The 26,339-nt window shown below is 37.0% G+C and overlaps 1 protein-coding gene across 2 annotated transcripts in view; it reads right to left on the minus strand.

The window, feature by feature from the left end:
- Positions 1-26,339, minus strand: part of jus (EB domain-containing julius seizure protein) — a 238,285-nt gene that overhangs the window by 31,553 nt on the left and 180,393 nt on the right. For both annotated transcript variants that reach the window (XM_083128435.1, XM_083128443.1), the window contains exon 4: positions 14,861-14,972. In XM_083128435.1, coding sequence (XP_082984561.1) covers positions 14,861-14,972 — 112 coding nt within the window. The remainder of the gene's footprint in view (positions 1-14,860; positions 14,973-26,339) is intronic.

Consider the following 26,339-nt stretch of genomic DNA (forward strand, 5'->3'; position numbering starts at 1 on the left):
GGTACATTATCATTTTATTGATGAAACATTGATCCTCTTGCTAGTAATTTAATTAAGGCAGTCGGCATTATTTTGATGCTATATATGCAAATTCATGTATTAAAATTGAAAATTAACATACATCAACGTGACATGATTTCTGAACAAGCTGTTGTGTCATTTGCATATCTGTCAATTTTTAATTCATGTTTTTATCTTCATTTGTCGAAGTATGATCTCCATAACATAACTGTATAATATACATATATTAGATATTTTGAAACTGGAATGTGTAAATCGTAACGTCTGATTAAAAATCAATCCAGTCAAATGAGTCAAGAGAAAGTGATGCTAACAATGAAAACAAATGAATTGCGGAAAGGAGAAAGGAGGAAAGGTGTAAAATGCTCAATGTTATTGACCAGTATGCTTATATCTGTTAATGTTTTCTGTGTACGCATATATGTACAGTATGAGAGTGATTGCTACTAGACACAAAAACAATTGAAGAGGTTCAAAAATCTGAAAGTAATGACAAATAAAAATACCAATAATAGTTAAAAATTTGATAGTGTGTTTTGTTACATGTTAACACAGTCTTCAAAGAGTTTATGCACAGCACCTCAAAATTCGACAAAATACCTTTAAAATATGTTTCAAAATATACTAAAAATGTATTAAAACTATATATATAAATATATTAAAAATATTACAAAAAGTTGAAAAAATAGATAAAAATTGTTTTCAAAATCTATGAACCATAAAACATGCAAAAATCTATGTGCACTGTGCATTTGTTAAAATAGTTAGAATTATTTTGTTTTCTATCGATGTGCTGGAAAAAAATATCTTTAGCTGCTGGCTTAATGCAGTTTATTTTGTGCATTTTGATTGGTTTATGGTTTCTTGAGTGGGCAGATCTAAGAAGTTCAGTGCGTGTTTATGTTAATTATTCTAATTACGATTACTATTAATGTTCAGCTGTTCGTGTGTGTGCTCTTTCTTTAGGGTTTTTATTTCGTAGTTACAAGAAATTCTTAGCGCCTAGGTAGAGATTTTATTTTAAAATACTAAAAATAGTATTTAATAGGTTTTTCCTGTACCTCGTGTGTTGCATCTTAGTTTAATTGTTGGTTTATTTCTGAATTATTTAGGAAGAATATACACGAATATATATTAATGTAAGATTCAATGTAAAACAATGAGCAGTGGTTAAAATAGGCATGACTCAAACAATGAAGCATTAATGTTGGGAAGAATAACGGTGTCATATTTAGTTAACAATGCACTCAAGGCCATACTGTTCAATAAAAACAAGACGCCAGAATAGAATTTTGCTTCCCTAGATTCCTCATGAGAGTGTCTAACATTATGGTACCTTATGTTCATTATTGCTCCTGAGGTGGAAGTTTACAATGTGCTATCCGTAACTACGAAATAAACACCACTTGCCACGTGTATGGTTAGGTTTCCAGTATTCATGAACATGCGTCATATTTCAGATGCAGACTAAATGCATACTAAAGCTCAAAAAAATTGCCTGTTTTGTAATTGTAAAGATACAGTCACATTACAGGTAATTCAGTGTCACTGATCAGGCTGATGTGTTCGAGATCGTTACTTGCCGTCTTCCCTTTGTTAACTATTCCTTGGGTAGCTACGGAGATGTGAGTATGACCTTGATACTAAAACCCGCGTGGGCGTGTCCTATTATCAGTCTTTAGCCTGGAATATATAAAACATGTAATAAGACTGCAAGTTTTTTCTAATACCTCCGGTTACCTTGACGGTGGACAAATGCATGGATCAGTGAGGACGAAATATTAGGTAATTTTGATTAGGCGGCTCAGTCCGTTTGAGCCAACATTTGAACTTGTGCACAGTTTTTCATGGTTGACACGAAACTTGTGCGGTTGTTAAAAAAAATGAGTACCATTACAAGAAGCTGGTGCAAGACTTTTTCATGTTTGTTGAAGGCAGTGAGACCTTACCATATTGTATTATAGTCTCAACATTTCAAGGCTGAATCACAAAGTAAAGATAATGAATATGATCAAATGTAAATGCCTCATAAGTAGTTCAACAACGCACCTTGCAGTTGCAGAACTAGGCCGTTGGTTGATTCTAACCATGTGGTAGAAACGTGGACTTCACCATTGAAGAATAATGTGCTGCAGTGCATTTTAATTCGGCCAGAAGGAGTAGCCTATAACCTGTGAAAATTCACCATCGGTGTTTCTCAGCACAGATTTGCAAGCTTCATGACTCAGGGAAAGGTTTACGACTGGGCAGAAAGGTTTAAATAGGGAAGAACAACTGTCGCTAACGAACACCTATTTGAACTCGTATCAACATACACAGGCTCATTTCGACAGGGTATGGTGACTGAAAATTGTATCCGTATGGACTGTAAATTGTATTTCAGCTTTGGATTTGCACTTGCCATAGTGTATGATGCCTTAGAATAGTGTAAACTTGAGCAAGGTAGTTTCCCAACAACTTACTGCTGTACACAAGGAACACAAAGAACATAAGCAAGCAACATAAATCTGCGACTAAGTTCCTACGGCACTGTGCAGACGATCATAATGTTTGGAGGGAATTGCCACCGCTGATGAGATATGAGCTCACCGAATAACACCAGACAAAGCACAGAGTGAAAAAAAAAATCACGGAGCAACTGGTGTCCTCTCTTCAGGAATGCAGAAGTTAATGAGACGATAGCTACTAGTGTATTTTCCTGTAATCTATGTGGAAAATGCTCACATTTACTAGTACTAAAAGCAATAAATTATTTTTCTTTACTTTTTAATTCCCCTTGTAATTATGTCTGATAATGTTTTCCAAAGTTGTGTTAATGTAGTTTGTTCCTTTGAGATGACTTGTGTTCAGTTAAAATCCAATTGCCATTACTTTCAAATATAAGGCAACAAAAATATACTATTGAATTCCAAAACAGTTTTTGAATATTTTAAACTTTCTTTACATCATAACCAAGTGAATAGAACTGCTGTACGATTCAAGAATCGATCTATACCAAGCATACTTTGATACAAGCCATCATCACATTCCTTACACAGAAAATTGGTCTTCCGAGGAATTATTGTATCACCATCGATTACATGTTTGTAAATCACGAACTTCAGAATCTGAATAAGGATTAAATTAATTGTTATAATACATGGAAACTCGAGGGAAACTCTCTTTTATTCAATTTTCATCAAAATTTATCTATATTGGAAAAATCTTTGTATCCAATTAACCTATAGCAAACGAATTGTCTGCTTTTTAGGTATAATTACGGAACACTAGTCACCCTACTGACTGATATACATTTGGCAAGCAGTTTTTTTAATGTGGCATCTGAAAAATGTAGCCCACCCTTGTTTCGGGAGAAAAGTGTTTCTTAACCAAAGAGACATATTTAAGCTTTCCAGGGATTCTTATCCCGCTGATAGAAGAAACGCTCCTGCCTTGTACCAAATGGCTGTAACAGAACACTCAAATAGATATCGTACAAATGTAAGCCTCACACAGATGTATATACATTAATATAATTAACCTAACCAATCTAAACTAGAGGTTGTTGGCCAAATATATTTGGTTATACTTAATAATTATTAACAACTTAATTTTAAAATGTTTTTTCATTAAAAATGTTATGGGGAATGTGGTGATATGAAGGGTTTATTTTGAAAACTATTATGAATATGTTTTATAATTATTTGATCACCTACAAATTGTATTGTTATCATAATACTTCAGTTGTAACCAGGCACGCATCTATAAATATATTTCTGATGGTCCAAACCGAGTGTCTCAATATTAATAATAATATGTGTTTAAATTAAAATAATATTAATATGTAAATTAATGAATACCATATTATTATTGCATGAATAGGTATAAAGACTGTTTAAGAATAGAGATATAACTGCACGTATTCATTATATAGCTTACGTGGTTAATATCGCCAAAATGTTTGTAAAAACAACTGCCTGCCAAGGAAAGATATGTCAAATAGATACTGAATTCAATATTTATTCAATAACAAAAAATGATGTTAGATCCAGTTGACGAAAAGTAATGTTCCTGATTAATCTTTTAAACATATTATTATAAGTAGTAGCACATATGCATGTCTTCTTTGCTACTGCATTCAAAGCCGTGTGATCCCAATCTAATCCATGTTCGGCGGAAGTAAATAACCCTCGATTTACAAAAAATGCTAAACAAGTATATTTTTCATGATTTAATTTTTAGTACTTGGTAAGTCTCTCGTGGGGGGGGGGGGAGTCCAGACTCCCTGGACTACTCCCCTCCTAAATACGCCCTTGGTTGTAACGTGGAATTAATAGGATGATTTTTTTTGTGCTAGTTAATCTCTAATACGGACATTATTTGAAGTGGTCACTTAAAGGGGTTACTTTTCATACCGAAATTACGGTAATATTCATAAAGGATTTGAAACTTTACCAACTTTAATCAGAAAATGCACCCTGAAGCTTTAACCACAACAACTGTGTACGTAAGCTTCAACACTTCTTAGCCGCAGGCCATTCTGCACCAGTGTGACAGACAATTCCTACCAAGTACTAGTTTAATTAATGAGCCACAAATTAAGTCTATCTGCCTGAACTTAAACCTGTGTTAGCAAATAGTATTGAATAATTCTGTTTTCTGTAATATTCTGGGAAATTCTGTAATAAATTGGGAAATTGTTTTCCAACTGTTGCTATGAACATGCGAATTCTGTTCTTTACAGAATGTGAGACGAAAACTCTCTACTGGACATGAGAATTAAGGCAGGGATATTTGGAATTCCTCTCAAGACGAACAATTCTTGGAGAATATATTATTGAGATCGGAAATGTCTGGGTAGTGAGTCTCGATTAATGGCCCGCAGACATCACGGTGCTTTTTAAGACCACTTTACGTTCAGAAAACCTAATCGGGATTTGACCTACAGTTTAAAGTGGGATCCGAACCACTACGTGATTCCACCGAGCATTGAACCCGTGACCCCTTGATATTTCTTCATTTGGTACTGCATGCACTTCATTAATTCCACATGAATTTAGACCTACGCAATTTCTAGTTGAAGAGTAGTTGAAAACATGAAATAATCCCCCGTATTCCTGTGATATTGTAATATTCAGATATAGTGGGAAAGTGTAGCAATGTATGCATAGATGAGAAACTGAATGATTGAGGCCACAGGTCACAGATATAGATAGATTTTTTGAAAAGTAATTTCTTCAAATTGTGAGTAATTCGAAAAAAAATTATCTGCTCTAGGCATTTTATCGTATTTTTGTTATTTTACGTGTCTTTAAGAGACTAAGGAACACCGATGTCCAACCCTCCCCTTGTGTACGCTACTGACAGATGACAATCAATGAATCTTTCATTTTGGACCTAACAGCTTTTAAGCCGTTTTTTGTCCATGATTTCTTTTTGGAACAATTATAATTAAATTATCGTTATATCTTTTCCCCCATTATTTCACAAAAGTTGTATTAAGACTATTTAGAACAAAAATAAAATAATTTCCCTTCACAATTTCATGTTACATTCTCTCAAGAATGTTAACAAACTACATCCCACTTGAACATCTGGATTGGCCACAAAACTCATCAAGTTAATTGGAAATTGAACTTTTAAATTATATAAAGTTTTGTACAATGTATTTCGGCTTCCCATATTATATTTTGGACATTCCAGTATTACATGATGCACATCTGCACTTTCCCAGTCACATTCACATCTCTTATTATTCGTTACTTCAATTCTGAATAAATGTTGTTTAGGACAGATGACAAACGAGACTGATTGTAATGTTATACTCGCTCGACACACTTGTTTTTCACAAGGCAACAATGGTGTCAATGTGCAACAAACCCCTGTTAAATCCTGTTAAATCACATCACAATCTTCACTAAAGACGTGGGCCTCCCCGATGCCGCAGTGGTAGCGTCGTTGCCTTGTAATCAAGGGGTCCCGGGTTCGATACCCGGGCGAGACACAAGTGGTTCGGATTTCACTTTAAACTGTAGGTCCAGTCCCGATTAGCCATACTGTGCATAAAGTGGACTTAAAACACCAACTCATCAACAACAACAACTCGGATCCCACTTTAAACTGTAGGTCCCGTCCCGACTAGCCTTACTGTACATGAAGTGGACTTACAACACCAAATCAACGAAATCAACCAATCTTCACTAAAGGCGCAAATAAAATCCTACAAATAAATTGTTGGGTATAAATTACCCATCCATCCATCCGTTCACCTTGACTTTGCCAGATATGATAAAACGTGGTAAATACTAACTAAAGGTATTGATCGCCTCCGTGAGGGATATGGAATTTAGACGTCGCAAAATTGATTTTTTACAACTCGCATTCAATTTCCTTTCGGAAAGCTGAAAGGGATTAATATACATGGTAAATTGGATTCGAAACACGGCACATGCACTTTAGAAGCCCATTAATATGAATTGCCTATCCGCAGGCAGACAATGCGGCTCAATGTCATATTGATCTACGTGGGAAGAAAAGACTATTACAATGCACACGATATCCTAGAAGAGTAAAGACTCCATATTCAATACCATTTACCTAATATTCCTTTAATCTTCACCTTAAATGGTAATATTTTGCTCATGAAATTTTATTTATGCAAACATGTATTCAGTATATGACTTTTTACATTTCGATTTTTATCAATAGCCGATCACTTTATTAATCTTGAGGATTAGTATTCTGTGACAATGTTGTGTTGCTGTGCTACCTCCATTTGGTGCAAGGTGCATAAATCTTAATCTTAAACTTCAGCTAGAAATATCTACAGGGTAGGGTTCTTTGTAGACAACGAAACCAGACAGGATGCCTTCCAATGGAGACGTTTAAACGAATATATTATATAAACAAGGACACATGGAAATAGAATATTTACATGATGAGCTACTTTTCTCTATAATTCTCATCTACAGTCAAGTTTTATCTCAATATGTTTTTTATTATTTCTTTTCTTCCATTTGTATATTCTTCTATCTGGACTTCCTTCTTAATGGACAGTCTAGATCTGGACTTCCTTCTTAAATGACAGATCTGGATTTCCTTCTGGATTTCCTACGTGAGCTTCCTTCTTAATGGACAGATCTGGATCTGGACTTTCTTCTTAATGGACGGTCTGGATCTGGATTTCCTTCTTAATGGACAGATCTGGATCTCCTTCTTAATGGATGGTCTGGATCTGGACTTCCTTCTATTTCAGATTTTTGACGATTTATGAATTCATATATCCTTTTCCCCTTAAGCTTTGGGAAATATACTAATCTCCTCCCTTGCGGCTGCGATTGGAACGCGCCAACACCAACTGGGTACAACAGAGTGTATATACTTGGTGCCAAACGACTGACACGCGCATCCAAGTAGGTGCTACGGCTGAAACGCGCAACCAAAAGTGCTGTTGGTCGTCGACTAGAACGCGCCGCCACTGATGTAAACAAAATTTCCGCTATGGGAATGGTAAATCAATCAGACAGATGCAATATCTATTCAGACACAAATTTGTATCAGTGCTTTGACTTTTTTAGTTTTCTGATCAACTTACATATGATCACTGGTTCAATGTATCGCGTATATACATTAATATATTTCTTTTATATTTATTCTTTATCTTCTTATAGTAGATTCTATTATTTTTCATCTTTCCAATTTGCTTTGTTCTTATTTATAAAGTTATTCACATATATTATGCATTAATCTTGCACTCCTGGTGCTGCCATCTCTATTCCTCTTTGGCAAACTTTTTACATTACTTGGTCCTATTGGGTTCGTAACAGCTGACATAGGCATTTGTGTACAATGCCTTTGGTTCGTGCATTTGCTTATAAATAAATTCATGTTGGTTGTACTGAGTAACCGCGATACAATTCATGGACAATAATCAGAATGTAATATGTACAGAATTTTATCCTTGTATTTGTGATAATTTCTTAGTAACCAACATATATGACCAAATGGACGAGTTATTCTATATATAGTTAGCTTCGATTTGCCGCACCGCATATTTGAAGATTTATTTATTTCAGAAAAAGCGAAGGTTAAAGAAATAGTAATTGTTGATTTTCTATTGTTTATCCTCATAGGCATGCGACTTATAGATTGTTTAAACCATGTTACGATAGAACTGAGTGGCAGATCTTTAATTATTATTTCTTATAATCTTTTCATTATACTGTTACCAGAGTAAGCGACAGGTATTGATTGGCTTCGATTGTTAACTCTGAGATATTGCATTAAATTATCATTGTAGCGTCTTTCAGATTGCCCGTGGCACGAGTTATCAACAAATCATAGATATGTTGATTTTGACAATGTTGCGCACTACAGACAAACGCACAGGGGAGTCAAAATATTTATGTCACATTAAATTATTATTTCAAAGGGGCAGGCAAATAATAAGAACTCCAATTTTTTTTAGATGGGATCTACTTAATAAAGAGATTATTCATTGTTTTATTTTTCTGTGATGGGTTCTGCTAACCACCAGTGGATGATATTCAGCGAACAACTTCCCCCACCAATTCATTGCGCCTCCGTGCAGAGAGATCAGATCCTGCGCTGAAAACATGGAGGGTAAGCATTGTGCGTATGGTCTTGGCCGAAGTGACATGATTGTATGGTGATCACATGAGGAATGTGTACTTTTTACCTTTTCCGAAGTCCTACAAAAATTGTGAAAAATATGTAAAGTGTTTAAATGTACATTTTCTCGCTGTAAGAAGTTCTCATACGCTTTCCTTAACCCGCGCGAATCTGTTTGCCCAATTTCTTCGCAGAGTACAATGTGTGATGACGTCAAGTTCTATATATTCAATTTCAAGAAAATTTATTGTCAGTAAATCATGTGAACCTACATATTCCAAGCGGGGGCACTTGCCACCCACACCTGAGATATCTTAGACAAGACAATGTAATTCAAGTGGTAATATTTTATTAAAAATATTAAAAATAATATTGTTTTCTGTGACTTGTAGTCTGCAAGTTGTAGTAGTTACTGCCATCGTCGAACAAAATAAAGAAATAACTTTTCACTAGAGGTTTTACAATCATATTGAATGCCGTAACTAGGGGTGTGCAGTATGAAAATATTTGGTCGTGACGGGGTTGAGAATTTTTTTTTTATAATCCCGTCGTTCGGAAGTGGAAAAATTCCCCTTTTCCGGAACCAGTTTCGGCACGGGAAACTTTCGAAATTTATGGACGCGTTGAAAATCTCGAATTCTATTCCCTCCTCCCTTAAGTGATTGTTTTTGCACTTCTGGAATAAGAACCGTTAATTTCAAGTTTTTTTTTACCCTTTTAGGCAAAAAAAACAATACTCTTTCTAATACGACCCTTTGGAATTTCTCGTCTGTTCCGAATCCCGAAAGATCGGAAATCGTTTCTCCAAGTCGGCATCTGAGTTCGATCGTCGTTTTGAATTACTTTCTTGTTGTACAGTAGCCTTTGACGCCTAAAAGCATGGATCATATGTACCATGATGGCGATTAAGTGGTCTCTGGCGAAAAAGTACAAAAAGATAAAGAATTGTTCATCACCAAAGTAATAGATGTTTATGGAAAGGAAGCAAGGCGAATCCAGTTTCCATTTATACAGGGTGACTGGTAATTAGATGTATTCCCTGAAAGGGGTTAAAGTAGAGACAATTTGCAATAAATTGTGCAATAAATACCTGTGTCTTGTCATGTGGTTCCAAATGTAAAAGTAAGTGATGCCTTTTAAGATTTGGGGCAGGAAAAATGGCCCGATCAAATGATTGTTGATTACGCCCATCCATACTTCTGCTTGGGCGTGCGACTGTGGCTGGATGAAAATTACCCAAAGAAATGGATAGACCGAGGCGGCTCGATTCCCTGGCCGGCTCGATCGCCCGAGGTAAACTCGCAAGAAGAGCTCAGGGACAGGATCTTAACAGCTGGTCAACACATCAAGGACACCATCACATCACGAGTTAAGAGACCAAATGTCCGTAAAAACCTGCGTGCCTGCATTCGTAACGGAGGTGCCCACTTTGAGCAAGACGTGTAATGTTCTTTAATTGTATCGTGCATTGATTCCATTCACATGAAGATGAATGAAGTATTATTTCTTGTACACAAATGTGAATGTTAGCAACATTTGTACCTTGTTGGATATCAGATGTCACAAGGAAGTAATTTAAGTAATTTGTACGCATCGTGTCATACCATTTTTGTTATTAATACGTTGCCAAGTAAACTAAGAGTGCATTTTTTTATCATCCCTTGTAAGTTTAGACCCACCCGGTACTTACATGTGATTGTTATTTGGAAAAAACTTAATTTTCAACGAACCACTTATTTGTTAGCTATCAGAAAACGCTGAAATAAGTTCCATACAATGAGCAGTTTTTTCTCAATTCATCTATTTATGTGGAAAATTGTCATTTTTTAAAAAAACAATTGAAATTCGATTATCTCGAAAACTACTAATTTTCGGACGGGGTATCATATGGTCAAATTTATTGCAAATTGTCTCTACTTTAACCGCTTTCAGGGAATACATCTAATTACCAGTCACCCTGTATAGTGGAGTCAAGTCGGAACATTGCCAAGGTATTTTCACTCAATTTTAAATTTATGATTTCCGGGGAAGAACCGGGACTTTTCCCACCTGTTCAAGCGCCTCCGACGCCCACCCAGCGTCGTATAAAGTGGGTACCTGGAGGAAACTCTGGGGGGTAAAGGCGACCAGGGGCGTGGTATGATCACATCAACCCCGGCTTCGGCCGAGATCAAGAAAGTATGGAGCCCTAACTCCAAACTACCTATAAGCCTTCATGGCGTGGTGCAAAGCACAGGGGAGCACTTTTTTCTTCTTTAAAAATAATAATAATAAAAATATGTAAAATACAAGTTCTTTGACTAATGAAATCTTACTCTGCCCCCCCCCCCCCGAGAAAAAATCGTGCGGGCGCCCTTGAACAAGGTAACTTTTACAAAACACTTTTCAACAACTTAATTTCGCCCTTGATAACATGTCTTATGCAATTCAGGATTTCTCCGGTCTTGTTTTAACAAGGGAAAGCATAAAACAAAAAGAAAATCCTGTCCCATTTGCATTAGGAATGGCGCTTTAAGTGGAGTGTTAATTCCATTTCCGTTAGTTGGCGTCAAGTGCAATAACAAGAAACGACACCCAATTTTGAACTTCTTGCTAAGTCTTTGTCCCCTTCTTCCCGGCAGCCAAAGTTTTGTTTACATTCGCATACATATTAATTATACAGCAGACAGCCCAAAGGCAAACCCCCGCTCGCTGTAATCACGTTCACAAGCAGATGAGGAACAAGATATTAACGACGTTAATTGAACGTAAGGAGGGAATTTGCAAGCACAGTCTTCCTTTTTCAGGCGACAGAAACTTGGACGGTTAGTTGCATAATTTTCTCACAGATGTCTCTGAAGTTAATTGGACAATATGGCGGAAACGTGGCAACATGGTTGTTTATCTTTTTAATGCAGCATTAGTTATCTGGTGGCTATATCAAAGTGTTGAGAACAGAAGATGAAGAAGCAGGCCCGTAGCCAGGCAGGGGCCAGAGGGTGCTGAGCCCCCCTGGAACAACCGTCAGCCTCCCCTGGCACTGCCGCCAGCCCCCTTGACATTAGGTAAAACTATTGTGTGTAATTTGTTTGCAGTGAAGAGTGAATATGTAGACAGCTGATATTATTTTGCTAACAACTTTGGTGAAGGGTAAATTAAGGGGGCATGAACAGCAGCTATTACATTCGTTCATCTTAATTATAGGAAGAAGTGTAAGTAGCGGCAAGTATTTAGGAGGGTCTCTTCTCTAGACTTCAGAAAGTTCCTTCACAGGGGAGCTTCTTTATGTGTACCTTCGTTGCCCCTGTTGCGACCTCCCATTTATACAGAAATCTGTGATTTTGATGTCATTATGCAAATTCCTCTGCATCTGCGTCAAAGGTTAACAGCTCCCAAGTTTTGGGAACGAAGGGGAGTTTTATTATTTCGGCCGGGGAGTGGAATGTACGGAAGGCACTATGATTGAATATTGTCCATCTTTTCTTGGGTAATATAAATATCTGTATCATCAAACGTAGTATGGAGTGTGTACGGAATGATTTCAGTGGCAGCCAGTTAACACTTCAAGTGATATTTTAAAATATATAGAAAAATGTAGTATTTGTGTCCCTATTTCTAAACTTTTAATGACCCCCCACACACATAATTTACCTACATTTAATACAAACTTTTGAAAAATGGACTTGATTTACAAAGCCCCCTGATAACCCGTGAGCCCCCCCCGGAGATCTGTGAAGAAGTGATGTACGTAGACAAAATATGCCTTTGTCGCCTTTCATTCAAGGGGTCCCTGGTTCCATCCATGCAGGAAACGCATCGCACAGTGCTTCGGATTCTCCTACAAACTGTAGGTCCAGTTCGGATTAGCCTATCTGAGCACAGAATGGACTTGATACAAACTTTGGCAGATAGAAAAGGCAACAGACACCTTAATTGATTTTCATTTTATGTTGTCCACTTTATGCACAGTCAGTAAGGCTAATCGGGACTGAACCTACAGTTTAAAGTGGGATCCAAACCACTACGTGCCTCCACCGGGTATCGAACCCGGAACCCCTAACAGACACCTTAACAGCGGGCATGTACATACAGAAATATATTTCGGGGTTTGGGGAGTCCGAACCAAGTGCCTCAGAAATAATAATAATAATAAAATATGCAAATTAATTAATATTGCATTATTATTATTACATGAATAGGTGAAAAGACTGTACTAGAATAGAGATATAACAGCACTTATTCATTATTTAACTTACGTGTAGTTAAGGTCGCCAAATTTGTACAAAAGAAAGCTGCTCAGACAAGGAAATTAATGTCAAGTAAATAAATAATTGAATATTTATTGATTGAATAACAAAATAAAAGCATATTAGATCCACTTGACGAAAAGTAAAATTCCAGATTAATATTTTATGCATATTATTACGAGTAGTGGTGTGCATAAATCTTCTTTGGTATTGATTTTCAAAACTCCCAATATAATCCATGCCTTCCAATAAGTACGGCGGACATGAATAACCCTCGATTATACAACAAATGCTAAACAAGTATATTTACATTATTTAATTTGAGTACTTGCTAACAAATACGTCCTTGCTTAAGAATGAAGTTTAAACACAATATCCGAATGATAGGTAAGTTCTATCCAAAAAAATAAAACATGCCATACATTTTTATTACTGCATAGCCTTTATAAAAATGCATACTTTCAGTCATAGTCATGGGAACTTGTTGTTTGTTTGAGTGTCTTGTTTCAAGTTTACATGTATGCACAGGTAGGTTACTTGGGACTGGACCTACATTTTAAAGTGGGATTAGAATCACTATGTGTCTTCACCAGGAACTTGTTGTTGTAAGGAACTTAACGAAAGTAAATAGCATTGTCACAGTCCAGATTGCCCGTCACTGACCTAGAGAGCTTCAGAATTTTAAACAATGTGCCTGTGGTGTGTTGTTTCAGCTCCTCATGGATATTTTTTAAAATATTCTGCTGGTAAACAGTTTTTTGACGTTAATTTAGAGGGAACAAACTCAATTGAGAGAAATTTAGCGACAACTTTCTTTCGTGCATATTCTATTTCTAAGGGAGCGTTCATACCGAAGTAACAAGCGACAAGTGCCAAGCAACAAGTGGTGACGAACATTTAGAAATAAATGCAACCCTTCGTACTGGACTGACATGGCAAGGGAAAGAGTGACAGTTTCGCGCCAAGTGCGGATTTATTTCAATATCGTAGAATTGGGCACCGCTACTAAAAAATAATTTGAATTTCTCCCCAGGTGACAAGAGGAAGCACTTTTTAAGTTTATTATTAAGCTAGACACGATGTTTGAAAAATATGATGAATAAGTATTTACAGAATCCCATGTATTCCTTATGGAGAATCAATCTCGACTTCAAGTTACGGCTAATCAAATGGGAGTTTCGACTTGTTCTCTGAGAACTGAAATTTTCAACGTGACCTCTTTCCGTTCATGTTTTTCTACGTCATCGGAAGTTTAATATTCCCAAGAGAACAAATAAAATAATACTCCCAAAAGCATTATGCTAAGTTTTCTCCTCCTCCTACGACCATAAGGAAATTATGATATGGGTGTTGCGACTGATATTGACAACTAAATGTATGGAATATATTACCAATGATGAAATACTGAGAAGAACTGGCAAAGAAAAATAGTACGTTGAAACAGTCACATCTAAGAAGAAAAGGAAAAATTGTGTATTAAGAGGAAATTGTTTGGTGAAAGGCATTGTTGGAGGAACAATGAAAAGGGACAGGCGAAGAATAAAAGCGAAATACACCTGTGTAATAAAAATAGGTGTAAGGCATCAAAAAATATATAACAATAGCGGTAGAGTTTATGGAATACGTAAGTTTCCAACAAACTCAGTTTTATAGACTGTGTAATGAGTTTCACAATATCTCTTGAATTCCGTGTTGTCCAAAATTGTTCTATTCCTTGCCACAATTCATATGTGTATATTGATGCTTTATCTACAGTATTTTCTCATAGCTGTTTCTCCACAAGGTAGAATATTTCTCCTGTAAATGTAAATGGCCCTTTTGGTACAACATATATTTATATTTCAAACACATGTCTTGTTTGCAGAAGAAATCTATTCACCGTAACCTTTGATTTTTGCAGTCTGCAAATAAATTTTAAAAAAAATACAAGAATTTCAAATAAAAGTGCCTCTTCTGGCAACCCTGTTTCTACATTAATTATTACTTAATTGGTAGCTACTTACTTGCTGAAGAGCCGGAGCACTACGCAGAGGATCACAAACATTAATCCAAGCCCAACCAAGACTCCAATCATGGTAGGATCCACATTGCGATTCGGCGCTGGTGTCTCAGGTGCTGAAAGTTAAACGTGAAAGTTAAAACCGCAGCCATGTTACTTGAAAATAATTGTACAATTTAATTATTTGAAGTAACATGCAAAGCATACGTCTATCGTATTTAAGCACGAGTGAATTCTAGGGATGGACGATATCTAAAATTTGATATCGCGACATATCGTCAAGAAAATATCGTCACAGACGATACGATATTTTTTTCCGCATTGTGATATCAGCGATATATCGTCTCTACGATATATATCGCCAAATATCGTGACGATATATCGCCAACACAATATACATCGCCAAATTTCGTGACGATATATCGCCGAAACGATATACTGTATATCGTCAAATACCGCGACGATATATCGCCGAAACGATATATATCGGCAAATATCGTGACGATATATCGCCAACACGATATCGTATCATTCCACAGAATGAGGAGATCAGAACCTACCACTCCCACAATAGATCAATGGGTGATGTAGTTTAATCATCATTCATCCTCATAAATGATGAGAGCACTTGTCATTAAGATGACAAGTCTAAATGCTTGGCTGCGAAAGGCAACTCTGAAATAAAATCTCTAAACAACTAGAAAAGGCAATGCTCACTCATTCGGTTTTATGAACCTTCAAACCTGAATTATGCATGTTGGTTGGATAAATACCTGTCTATCTGAAGAATGATAATGACGAATTTAGAATGACGTAGAATAAATCTAAACTCTCTTTGAACTTTGTTGCTTGTTGACCAGCGACACTCTGACCTCTCAAGTTCTTTCTATCGACATCCTCTCTCTCTCAAATCCAAATCAGAAGTCCGCCCTCTCCCAGCCTATTTACCCTTTAAAAACCCAGGCCATGGAGCTCTTCCTCCATGCCGAATCGTGAGTTTTCTACCTGTTTATAGCAAACAGCTGACCACCTATTTTCCTGATGAAACTCCTGTTTTCTCAACACATCAGGAAGTTTGCTTAACGCTTAACTGTGCAATATTGAAATACCACAGAGGGTAGACAACTGGTGTAAACAAGTGATGCCTGGTGGTCAATATGAAGCTTCCAGAGAAGGTTTAAATAAAATACAATCTTACGGATTAATACGATATATATCGCCAAATATATAGCTACCCGGTGGAGGCACATAGTGGTTCGGATCCCACTTTAAACTATAGGTACAGTCCCGATTAGCCTTACTGTGCATAAAGTGGACTTGAAACACCAAATCAAACCAAACAAAATCCAATATATATAAAGCCCCAATCCCACCACTCACTGACTGACTGACTGACTCACTCACTGACATAAATGCTCTCCATGAAGGAAGCCCCGGAGGCCAAAAATGCCCGATTACGACCCTCATGAAATCGTCTCAAAAGGCCGAGAAAATTAAAACATCGCTCAATCGACCCTTCCTTAAGGGTGAAAATGCCCCTTTTTCACGTCCTTAGCAACCGTTTCCACGGGCATTTCTTGCAGCACACATTCTTTCCTTCAATTCTTAATTGTCGAGATACATTATATTTCTCACAGATCTACAACAAACAGATGAATCAACTCCTGGCTATGAAAAGGTCGCTCAAACAAGGGTGACATCTACATAATAAGGAGTTTCAGCCCACATACAATTACGTATATATTGTTATACTCAATGCGTAAATATCTACAACACATACAACAGTAGTGTAAGCTACGTTCTTTCAGAAATGGTCAACACAGAACATCCTTAACAATTATAGATGTTCATTTCAGAGCACATTCTTTCAGTTGAACACTTGTATCCCAGTTAGGTTTGATTGATTCATTGATTTGGTTTGGTTTACTTTGCTTTTCTGCCACTTTTGGCTAATCGCGAAGATGAGGAAGAGTGATGATATGATGAAATTGATAAAGGGACACTCAACAAAGACCACCCATGCCCAGGCCGGGATTCCAACCTGGGACCCTTGGCGTCGTCGTACCACGCTGTGGTAACCCCTCTGCCACGGAGGCGGCTACTGGGTTTCAATAAAAGGTGTAAATCTTGGTGTCGTCAATTACACAATTTCGTGTAGCAAATCTTAAAATCTGAATCTACAGGAAAGAGTGGTAAAATGGTTAAGGTCTGCCCTCCCTTTGACCAGTTACCCCTTTACTGTTCCTCTCCGTAAGGAATAAAAAGTAGATAAATGAATCTTGGATTACCCCAAAAGAGATTTTTATGATATATATGGTATATAAATATGCTCCACTCCAAAATTCCCTCCCACCAAATTACTATTTTGGTCGTCGTTAGCGTTGAACGTTAGGTCTATTAGATATTCTTTTATCGTCGTTGAAAACTCCATTTCAGTCTAATATATGACTTTTTAATTTAATTCTTTCAAAAAATCGACTATGATAAGAAAGGACTAGAATTAAACTCTTTCTAATCTCTCCTCTTCTTTGCGTCATAGATATCCACGTTCCCGGACGTATTTAATAGGCACATTCATTTTTCCAACCACGATTTCATTCCGATCTTCGTGTTAGGCTTCACTTTCATTTCCGCAGTTCTATTGTTTCCTTCTTTCCTTTCAAAATGTGCACGTCACTGCTTCACGAAATTGTAGCTTCAATGAAATTAAGCTTTAAGCGGGAAAGAAAGTCGTGTTACGGAGAATTTTCTTCGCGCTTTTCATAGAATCTCTCGCCCTCGATGCTCAACTTTTATTAATGATAGTTCCACCGTCCGTTTCCCTATTTCGACATAAATATTCATCCAGCGGCTGCTTTTCTGCAACACTGAATATTCATTGGTCGAAAATTAACATAAAGAACTGGAACAATGAATGGCATTAGGACTCTGAGCAGAGCCACCATCGACACAGCTAGAAACCAACTTTTGTTTTGATTTACCGGAGCGGTGTCAAAAGTGTGCTTTAGGACACGCCCACGACGCTAACAAGGACAAAATGAAAACGTCGTCTGAATAAGCAAAAATAACGACCTCGAAAAATGTGCACGGGTTTTAATGTTTGAATCCGAGCCCATTGTTTTTTTAAAAAAGGGAAAATTCGTAATTTCGTAAACTTGAACGAGTTTTGTAAAGTTTAAAGGGAATGTGCAATGGCGACAGAAACTTCAAGAATTGACCGTTTTGTTTCGTTATGATGTGATGGGATGATTAAGCACCTGACCACCGCCTACCCAACCCTGCATTGATGTCTAAAAAAACAAATATACCCAGGCCTGGATTTAGGACATCCATATGCAAAGGGAAATATTGTTTGAAAAAGGGCCATAAAATGAAAAAATACAAGATTATGTGGTGAAAATATAAATCATCTCTGGCACAACTTCGTCTAAAAGCTAGAACTGAAATTGTAAATAAGGGGGCCTTACTATGTTATTAAATAATGAATAAATGAAATGAAGCTCTATAAACATTTGTCTCAGAACGAGAAAATATCAATCTTACGTTGTAAAATGAAACTAGAACTCTTGAACTGAAAATTCTATAAAACTGGAGGTAGGAGATTGAAGACTCGATATTTTGTGAGGAAATGGAAGATTGATTATATTTTTCTATATTATTTTTAGTGATTTCTTGTGATGATTTTTAATAATATTAATAATAATGTGCAATTCTTGTCTACACCTGAATCCCCATTAATAGAACAAATAATATTCTTCCATGATCATACAATACTGATTTTAATTATAATTACAACGCTAGTAGGATATATATTCATATCCCTATTTCATAACAAATTAACTAATCGAACGTTATTAGAAGGGCAAACCGTAAAAACAACATTAAGAATGAATGACACCTCTCGTACAGAGAGTTCAATTCTTACACTGTGTAAAAGTAATACTGAGTTACTTTAAAAATCAGTAACTTTTATAGTCATATTTTCTACATAACAGCTAAAACTTTCCAGCATTATTACCAACAGCATTGATAGGAATAACCTAAGTTGTATCTTCTACGAGGGCTGGGACATAAGTCATGGCAACTATACTTGTTCTCAAAGTTAAACGGTGGTGGTCACCGACAGTTCTGAGTTGTAACGATTCCATTGATTTCAATAGTATCATTACAACACAGAACTGTCCGTGACTGTACCATAATATGATCGTATGTCCCGGAGAACCGTAGTACGTGGACACGTCACTAGATGACATTGAGATGAACTGTAATTGTACAGAGGGCAGTGGTAATTCTTTATTGAATCAACCGCCGTCCCATACCGTGAACAGCTCTCTTGTGTCAAACAAAATAGCCATTCTTCGGAACAGAGATGCCAGAGAATGCCACAGGGAGCTGGTGGAAACTGAGGGTATAGTGTCCTACCGTAATGCTTTAATGCTAATGTATGCTTTCTAACTTGTAAACACATGTGGCACGATGCTATGTTTAAGGATGTTTTGCTCGCTTCCCTATCCTACACCTGATATACACGATCTGATTTGTTCATACATTCCACATTACAATACATTGTCCTTCTCATTTGTATATTTCGGATTTTCGTGCAAGTGCCGCATTCTCGCCAAGAAAATAGTTGCCATGACTTATGAACCAACCCTCGTATAATGAAGGAAGATTATTTTAGAATTCACTGGTGTTGGGCGATATAGCGTCCAGACGATATACCACGACTCGCGTAGTTTCGACGTGGCCTTTGGCCACGTCTTGTACGCTCTCCTCAGGGGGGATTTAAAAATTTTTGGCCCCTAGGCTATCCTTTGTTTTGGGACCTGTCAACATTATTTATTATTATTATTATTATTATTATTATTATTATTATTATTATTATTATTATTATTATTATTAACAGTTTCGTTATCATTGTTGATTTTAAGTCAATATCCCTCCACTTGACTTTCAATTGCTGGCATTCAAAATATATACACTCGCTTCTTCGAGGAACAATTGTTTATATTCACCAACTCAATCAAAAACTCAATGAAGTGAGCAAGGAAAAGGACTTGACATTTTGTCTTGTTTTGTGATTATTCGTTTCACGGTGCCCTTAGCGTTTCAAGATTTTTTCCCCGGCACCCAAGTGAGAATTTAGCCCTACCTAACACTTGCAACGCTCAGTTAGTGCGGTTAGGTTGCTTGCCTTAAGTTAAAAAATAAACACATATTTCAAATTCAAAAACATTTTATCTGTAAAACGCACTAAATAAGCACATAATATGTGGATTGATGAGATGATCCGATTCTAAAACCATGTGTAGATTAACAAGTACATGTATGTGTCATTTCAGTGAAAATATTGGAACATTTTGAGAAGTACTGATCTACTGGCAAATATTCCCCTCCCCTCTGGTTCTCCTCTGAGCTGTGAACAGTGAGTTATGGTAGCCTTTTTATTGTTCAGACTTAATATTTCTTCTTCTCGTAGTCCCGTGCGTTTCACGTTAACACCTCCCAACCCCCTTTCATTTCCTCCCCCCCCCCCGCACGTCCATTACACTGATGGACGTATATAATCTCTCCGAGGATACGCCGCTTGAGGTTTTGGCCACTTCCAGCAGTCGGAGTTATTAAGAAAAATAGGAACTGCGTAGAACGTGAGGAGAGAAAATAAGGGAAGAGATGAAAGAGGTAAAAATCGATGTCAGACGATCCTGACAAATGGTTTGTTTGGGAAGACATTTTCGCGTGTTTTACTGCTCACCCGGAATCAAAATTCGATTTGTTTCATAAACAAGGTTAGAGTAGAGCTTCCAAGGTCTTAAGGTGCTTCTTAGTTAATCACTATAAAACAAAACAAGAACACTATTATTAACACTTATAATAATAAGTAGTTAATCTCTTCTTTGTCAAAAGCACGTATAACTATGGAATTACTATCGGAACTATCAACTATGCCATCGCGATTTGCTAAAACTACAGCACCAGAACCAGAAGCCACAAAATACTTCATGGCGCTTTCGTTCAGCGAGAAACAATTCTTTTCAGGTTTTACTAATCTTTTTAAATTGTGTAGCAAAGAAAAATAAAAAAATAAATGTTCCTACATTATTACAAAATAACCTCAGTAAACAATTATAAGGTTTAAGATCTAATGATTAAAGTGTAAGGTTCAAGAAATAAGGTTTAAGAAACAGGGTCCATAAGTCTCCGCTTGTCCTCTGTTTATAAAAGTAAACTTAATACTAGGTTTCAAACCTGCACTTTGGATTGCATTGATGAAAATTGCTGTAGCTAAACACGCTTATAATAAATTTAGTTCAATATAAGAACTGAATATTATCACATTTACTAACATGAACCGTGGCTAGCCTGTTTTGAGATCTCTACATTTGTTGTAAATAACTCTTTTCTTTCACCCTTTGGTGACTTAACCCCTTTAGGTAAATTTCTCGTATCGGACAAACGGATTTCTTCAAATTTACAGGAGAAATTACTTACTGTATGCAGTTTCTTTAGACTTGTGGAAGTTCGGGGAAGTGTTTTCTCGCATCGTTCATTGAATTTTGCCGGTAAATCATCTATTTTTCGATATAAATGTGTGACCGATGCACGAAAGCTCTTGCATCAATTTACTTCCAGGTGGATGTAGCCTGTGTCTGATGACGTAATCCCGGTCAGTGTTTCCAAACACGTGTTTTTGTATTTGAAGAAGGTACGTTTCCGCAAATGGTTTGTGGGGCTGTGTGTCAATGGTTCATGGGGCTATGTGTCAATGGTTCGTGGGGCTATGCGTCAATGGTTCGTGGGGCTATGCGAGAATGGTGTGTGGGGCTGTGCATATTTTTTTCGAAACCAATTTTTAACTATTGTAACCTATAGTGACCCTACCTAACCTAACCTTACCGGAAATGGTTCGTGGGGCTATGTATGAATGGTTCGTGGGGCTATGCGTCAATGGTTTGTGGGGCTACGTAGGTATTTTTGGGTGCTGTGGGGTGGAAACACTGCATGCCGAGTACGGTAGTGAAACTGTGACCGCCATTTTGCGTGTTACCGAAGGCAAAAAGTAACTAAGAAAACTTATTCGACATGTCGCAAATAGAGCTTATTTCCGTGAAATAAGCGAAATGCCACTTTCAGCAATGTTTCTCAATGCAGAATACATAAGTACGAATATTCAAATTAAATGAACTAGCAAATTTCAGCCGTTTGTCCGATACGAGAAATTTACCCCACTGGAATCACTGAATATGAGAGCTCTCATGATTATCCAAGTAATCACTTTTCTTCCACTTCACTTTTCTTTTCTGCAAACTGAGATCCAATTTGAAGAAACTCCCTGGAACAGCTGACGAAATCTCTTCGAGATGATCATGTAACCGTTAGATGGGACACATGATTCTGGGCACACATTACCATCGTCCTCGACGGAGCTTTCGGGCCAACCTATTTGGACCCAACTGTTTTCGTTGATTCCCAAAACTAAAACGGACAAACAGTCGCCGAACTTAAAGATTCCGGATTCCTTTTCTCAACGCGAGCGCAATCTGCCATTCGGTCGACATGACGCCATCACCTCTGCTAGTTCGCGCCAAAACTAACAGGCACTTCCGTTTTCCGCCAGGCTGTCTATTTTCAGCAGGGGTTGTTTATAGTTCTTTATTTTATTCTTTTCGGACATCTTAACAATCAGTCACACACACACATCGATTTTCTAAAAATTCTTGTAACCGCTGTGCAAATTGTAGCTATTCATTTGAAAGGGTAACAGATACCGTATATTTTCGAATATAAGGCCCACCTTTGTTCCCTTTTTTATTCCTCTTTTTCTTCCTTCCTATCTCTTTCTCTTCCCTTCTTCTTCTGTTCCCTATTTCTCTTTCTATTACGGAGCTGCAAAGAGCAACGTAAAGTAACCTAATTCAGTCAATCAATCAAACTATATTTAAAATAGTCGTAAAATTTCACAAAAATGAGAAAAGAAGTTCATGAAAAAATGAATGAGACAGATTTGGGAATTGCAATATTATTATGTGTTACAAAACCAGCGTCCAACGTATTATAATCAAGGGATCCGGGGTTCGATACCCGGTGAAGGCACATAATGATTCGGACCCTACTTTAAACTATAGGTCCAATCCCGATTAGCCTGTTGCGTGCATAAAGTGGACTTAAAACAACAACTCAATCCAACGTATTTTTATATTGAATGTCTTTCCAAAGAATCGCTTAGCAAGTGGCGGGGGCAGTTGTCCCCCAACTTTTTGCCACTTTTGCTCCCGCCCTATGCTAAACTTTACCTACCAAGGGAATAAAACTGTCCTTGCCCCCCCCCCCCTCAGTTTTGGCACCTTGCCCACCTAGTTTTGGAACCCAACGCTGCCACTGCTCATAACCAATGTTGTAGCCCCAATATTTTCAGAGGGTGTACGCTCTTTTCGCGAAGCGTTCAACTGGAGATCAATTTTCCATTAACTTTGGATTGTTTTTTTCAATATATGGATGAAATTAACTTCTACAACAAATGTCGTTTGTGGTGGAATACTGAAATATAATTGGCAAGAAGCATAAGTAATTTTAAAATAAAAAAATATGAAACTGTATTTTTATGACTGCATTGAAACTAAAGGTTACAGCAGTATGTTACAGGAAGAGTAGAGCATGTTATTGTATTTTCTTTTCTTATTAATATTGTTTTTGTAAATTATATGTTTGTGTACTTAATGAGCGATGAAAAATATGATGATTCATCTAGAGTGAAGTGTACAGTGGCTTCGTTATTTATGCACGTGATTTATTACCCGCAAAACAATATTTTACACAATCCGTGTATTCACCAATCATTCACATTATCGACACATTTCCCATCAACAGAACAGAATATATCCTCATAACGTGCAAGTTGTATTCTTCTTCTCAACATTCTAATATACACCTATTAATACTTTTAATAACTTACACAAAAATAAGAAACATAAGAAATCGAAAAATGAACAGAGAACGTGTTTCTCTGTGTTTACAATTGTAATACAACAGATCTCAATTGTCGCGTTTAACAATTACAGTCTTAACAATTCCACCGATTGTTGCGGAAAACAGAAACACGAACATTGTTGAGACTTTTGCATTAAACTTATTCGATACTTTGAAATCTCAGATTATGTAAAGTCAAGTCAGATTTCTACATTCGTTTTGATAACAAAAGGCAATAATAACGTCAATGAAGTTATGGTCACATTACATAAGTAAATATAAACGAAACGCAAGTAGAACTCAAGTCGTGCATGCAGTGTAATACAAGTAGAATCACAAAGAAAAAAAACTTTGTCTGGCACCTTCCTTCTTGGCGTGTTGGCCTTGAAGGGCAGTTCGCGGGTGCTTTCCCCTAGAGGCACAACTGATAAGTCAAGGCGATTCTGCTGTTTACATGCTAGTGTGTGCTTTAATCAGTTCTGTTATGCCTGTGGCATTTTTGTGAGTTACTTCCACGTTATTCGTGGCTGCACAGTGAATATTTGTTTCGTGTGTTTATATCAAGTGAATGCACAATGTTTAGTTTAATGCGAGGTCTGCCTGCAATCATCTTTTCTTATCTTTTAGCGTTTTATTCGTTGCAAGTGTTCAGGAGTATAACCATGAACGTGACGCCCGATTGAAATGTAACGAGCGAATCAGCAGTTGGCCAGCGCTTGGTAAGTTACTTCACTAATATTCCAAAAGTAAGCGTTGTCATTACTTATGAAAATGTGATACTTCAGAATAAATCTTTCCGTTCCGCCCAGTCCTTCTAGGGCAATCGAAACAATGATACTGAACTAACGTAATAGAGCAAACATCCACACTTTTCTCACGATTCGATCCCAGGAACCATTTCGGTTCAGTATGATAATCACACCACAGGACCAACATGTGAAGCAAGGACGCCCGCAAGGGGGCAGAAGGGGCAGTTTCTCCCCCTCCCACGGCTAACTGACAGTTCGTGCAATTCGAAAAGTTGCGGCAAATAACTTGTCATGCTCGACAAAATAACGAGAGAACGTTTTTACCAGACATTAGAATCGTGTTGTCTGCTGTACGTAGGGGCGTGTCAGACGAAAAATGCTTTGGTCGGAGTGAGAAGGGACATTTTCTAAATTTCCCGACGCGGTGAAAATCCCGAATTCTACACACTATTTTCTCCTCAAGTGATTGTGTTTGCACTTCTGGGATAAAACCTACTAATTTCAAGAAATTTCAGAAACTTATGGTACAGAATATATCAAGAATATTTGGAATTTCTCTACTGTTCGGGATCCTGAAAATTGTATTTGATATGAATCGTGAAAAAGCACAAAAAGATGAAGCACTATTCGTAAACAATTTATAGATGTTTATAGAAAGGAAGCAAGCGAAACCAGTTTGTATTTAAATAGTGGACTCAAATATGAACTTGTCAACAACCCCAAACTATTTTCAATTTCAATTTTATTATTTGCATAAAAATAATAATAAACGGCAAAATATTTTTTTTTACTAAAGGGTAAGATTGAAATCTTATTCTGCCCCCCACCCCTCCCTGAGAAAAAATGCGGGAGTAAAATTGGTCGATGTTACCTGGTCTTCTCATCTTGTTACGGGACTGCATTGGGTAAGATTTTACAATACCGGACAACTCCGTAATTTCTATCCTACTTCTTGTACTCACGAAATATAGTCCCGATGACGTATCTGAGGTTAACATGTGGGGGGTGACGTGTTGAAATTGTTAATTGACGTGTAGAAGTTGTAAAATAAGCTTTTCGATCGTTCTCCGTATACAAGTATGGAAACCATGTTTGTTCAACGTAGCGTTCAGTTGTTCAGTAATCTGTGAGGTGTGAGGAAGATGGCGACTTTGAAGGTAGGAAATCAAGTTCTTTCTTTCGTAAGTTTATTTTAGTAACTTTCAGTTGGGTACATATTAATAATACAGGGCATTCGTTCATGTGAAATTAATAAAGTCAGCCTAAACCTAAAGAAATGTAAACTTGTATCATTCACCCACAACAGACACCCTATTCAACATTCATACACTATTTCTAATGTGTTAGTACAAAGTGAGAATATAGTTACCGACCTAGGGGTCACTTTTGACCAAAAGTTAACATTCCAATCATATATTGCCCGCATTTTAAGCGAAGCTCACAGAAATTTGGGATTTATAATGAGAATGGGTCATCAATTTAGAAAAAAGGAAACATTTCTCTTGCTATATTATACGCTCGTCAGATCTAAACTCGAATATGCTTCTCTTGTTTGGAACCCGCAATTCAAGAAAGATATCGAAAAATTAGAAAAGCTTCAAAATAAATTTCTCAGATATCTACTATTTAAACTTGATGGTACATATCCAAAACTCACTCCTAGCAACATATTACGCGAAATCTTTAATATTCCGTCACTCGACGAAAGGAGGCAAACAAGTCAAATAACTTTTCTCTCCAAGCTTATCAATGGTAAAATAGATTATT

The sequence above is a fragment of the Lepisma saccharinum genome, chromosome 1, assembly GCF_977018435.1.
Source record: "Lepisma saccharinum chromosome 1, izLepSacc3.1, whole genome shotgun sequence".
NCBI classification, from domain to species: domain Eukaryota; kingdom Metazoa; phylum Arthropoda; class Insecta; order Zygentoma; family Lepismatidae; genus Lepisma; species Lepisma saccharinum.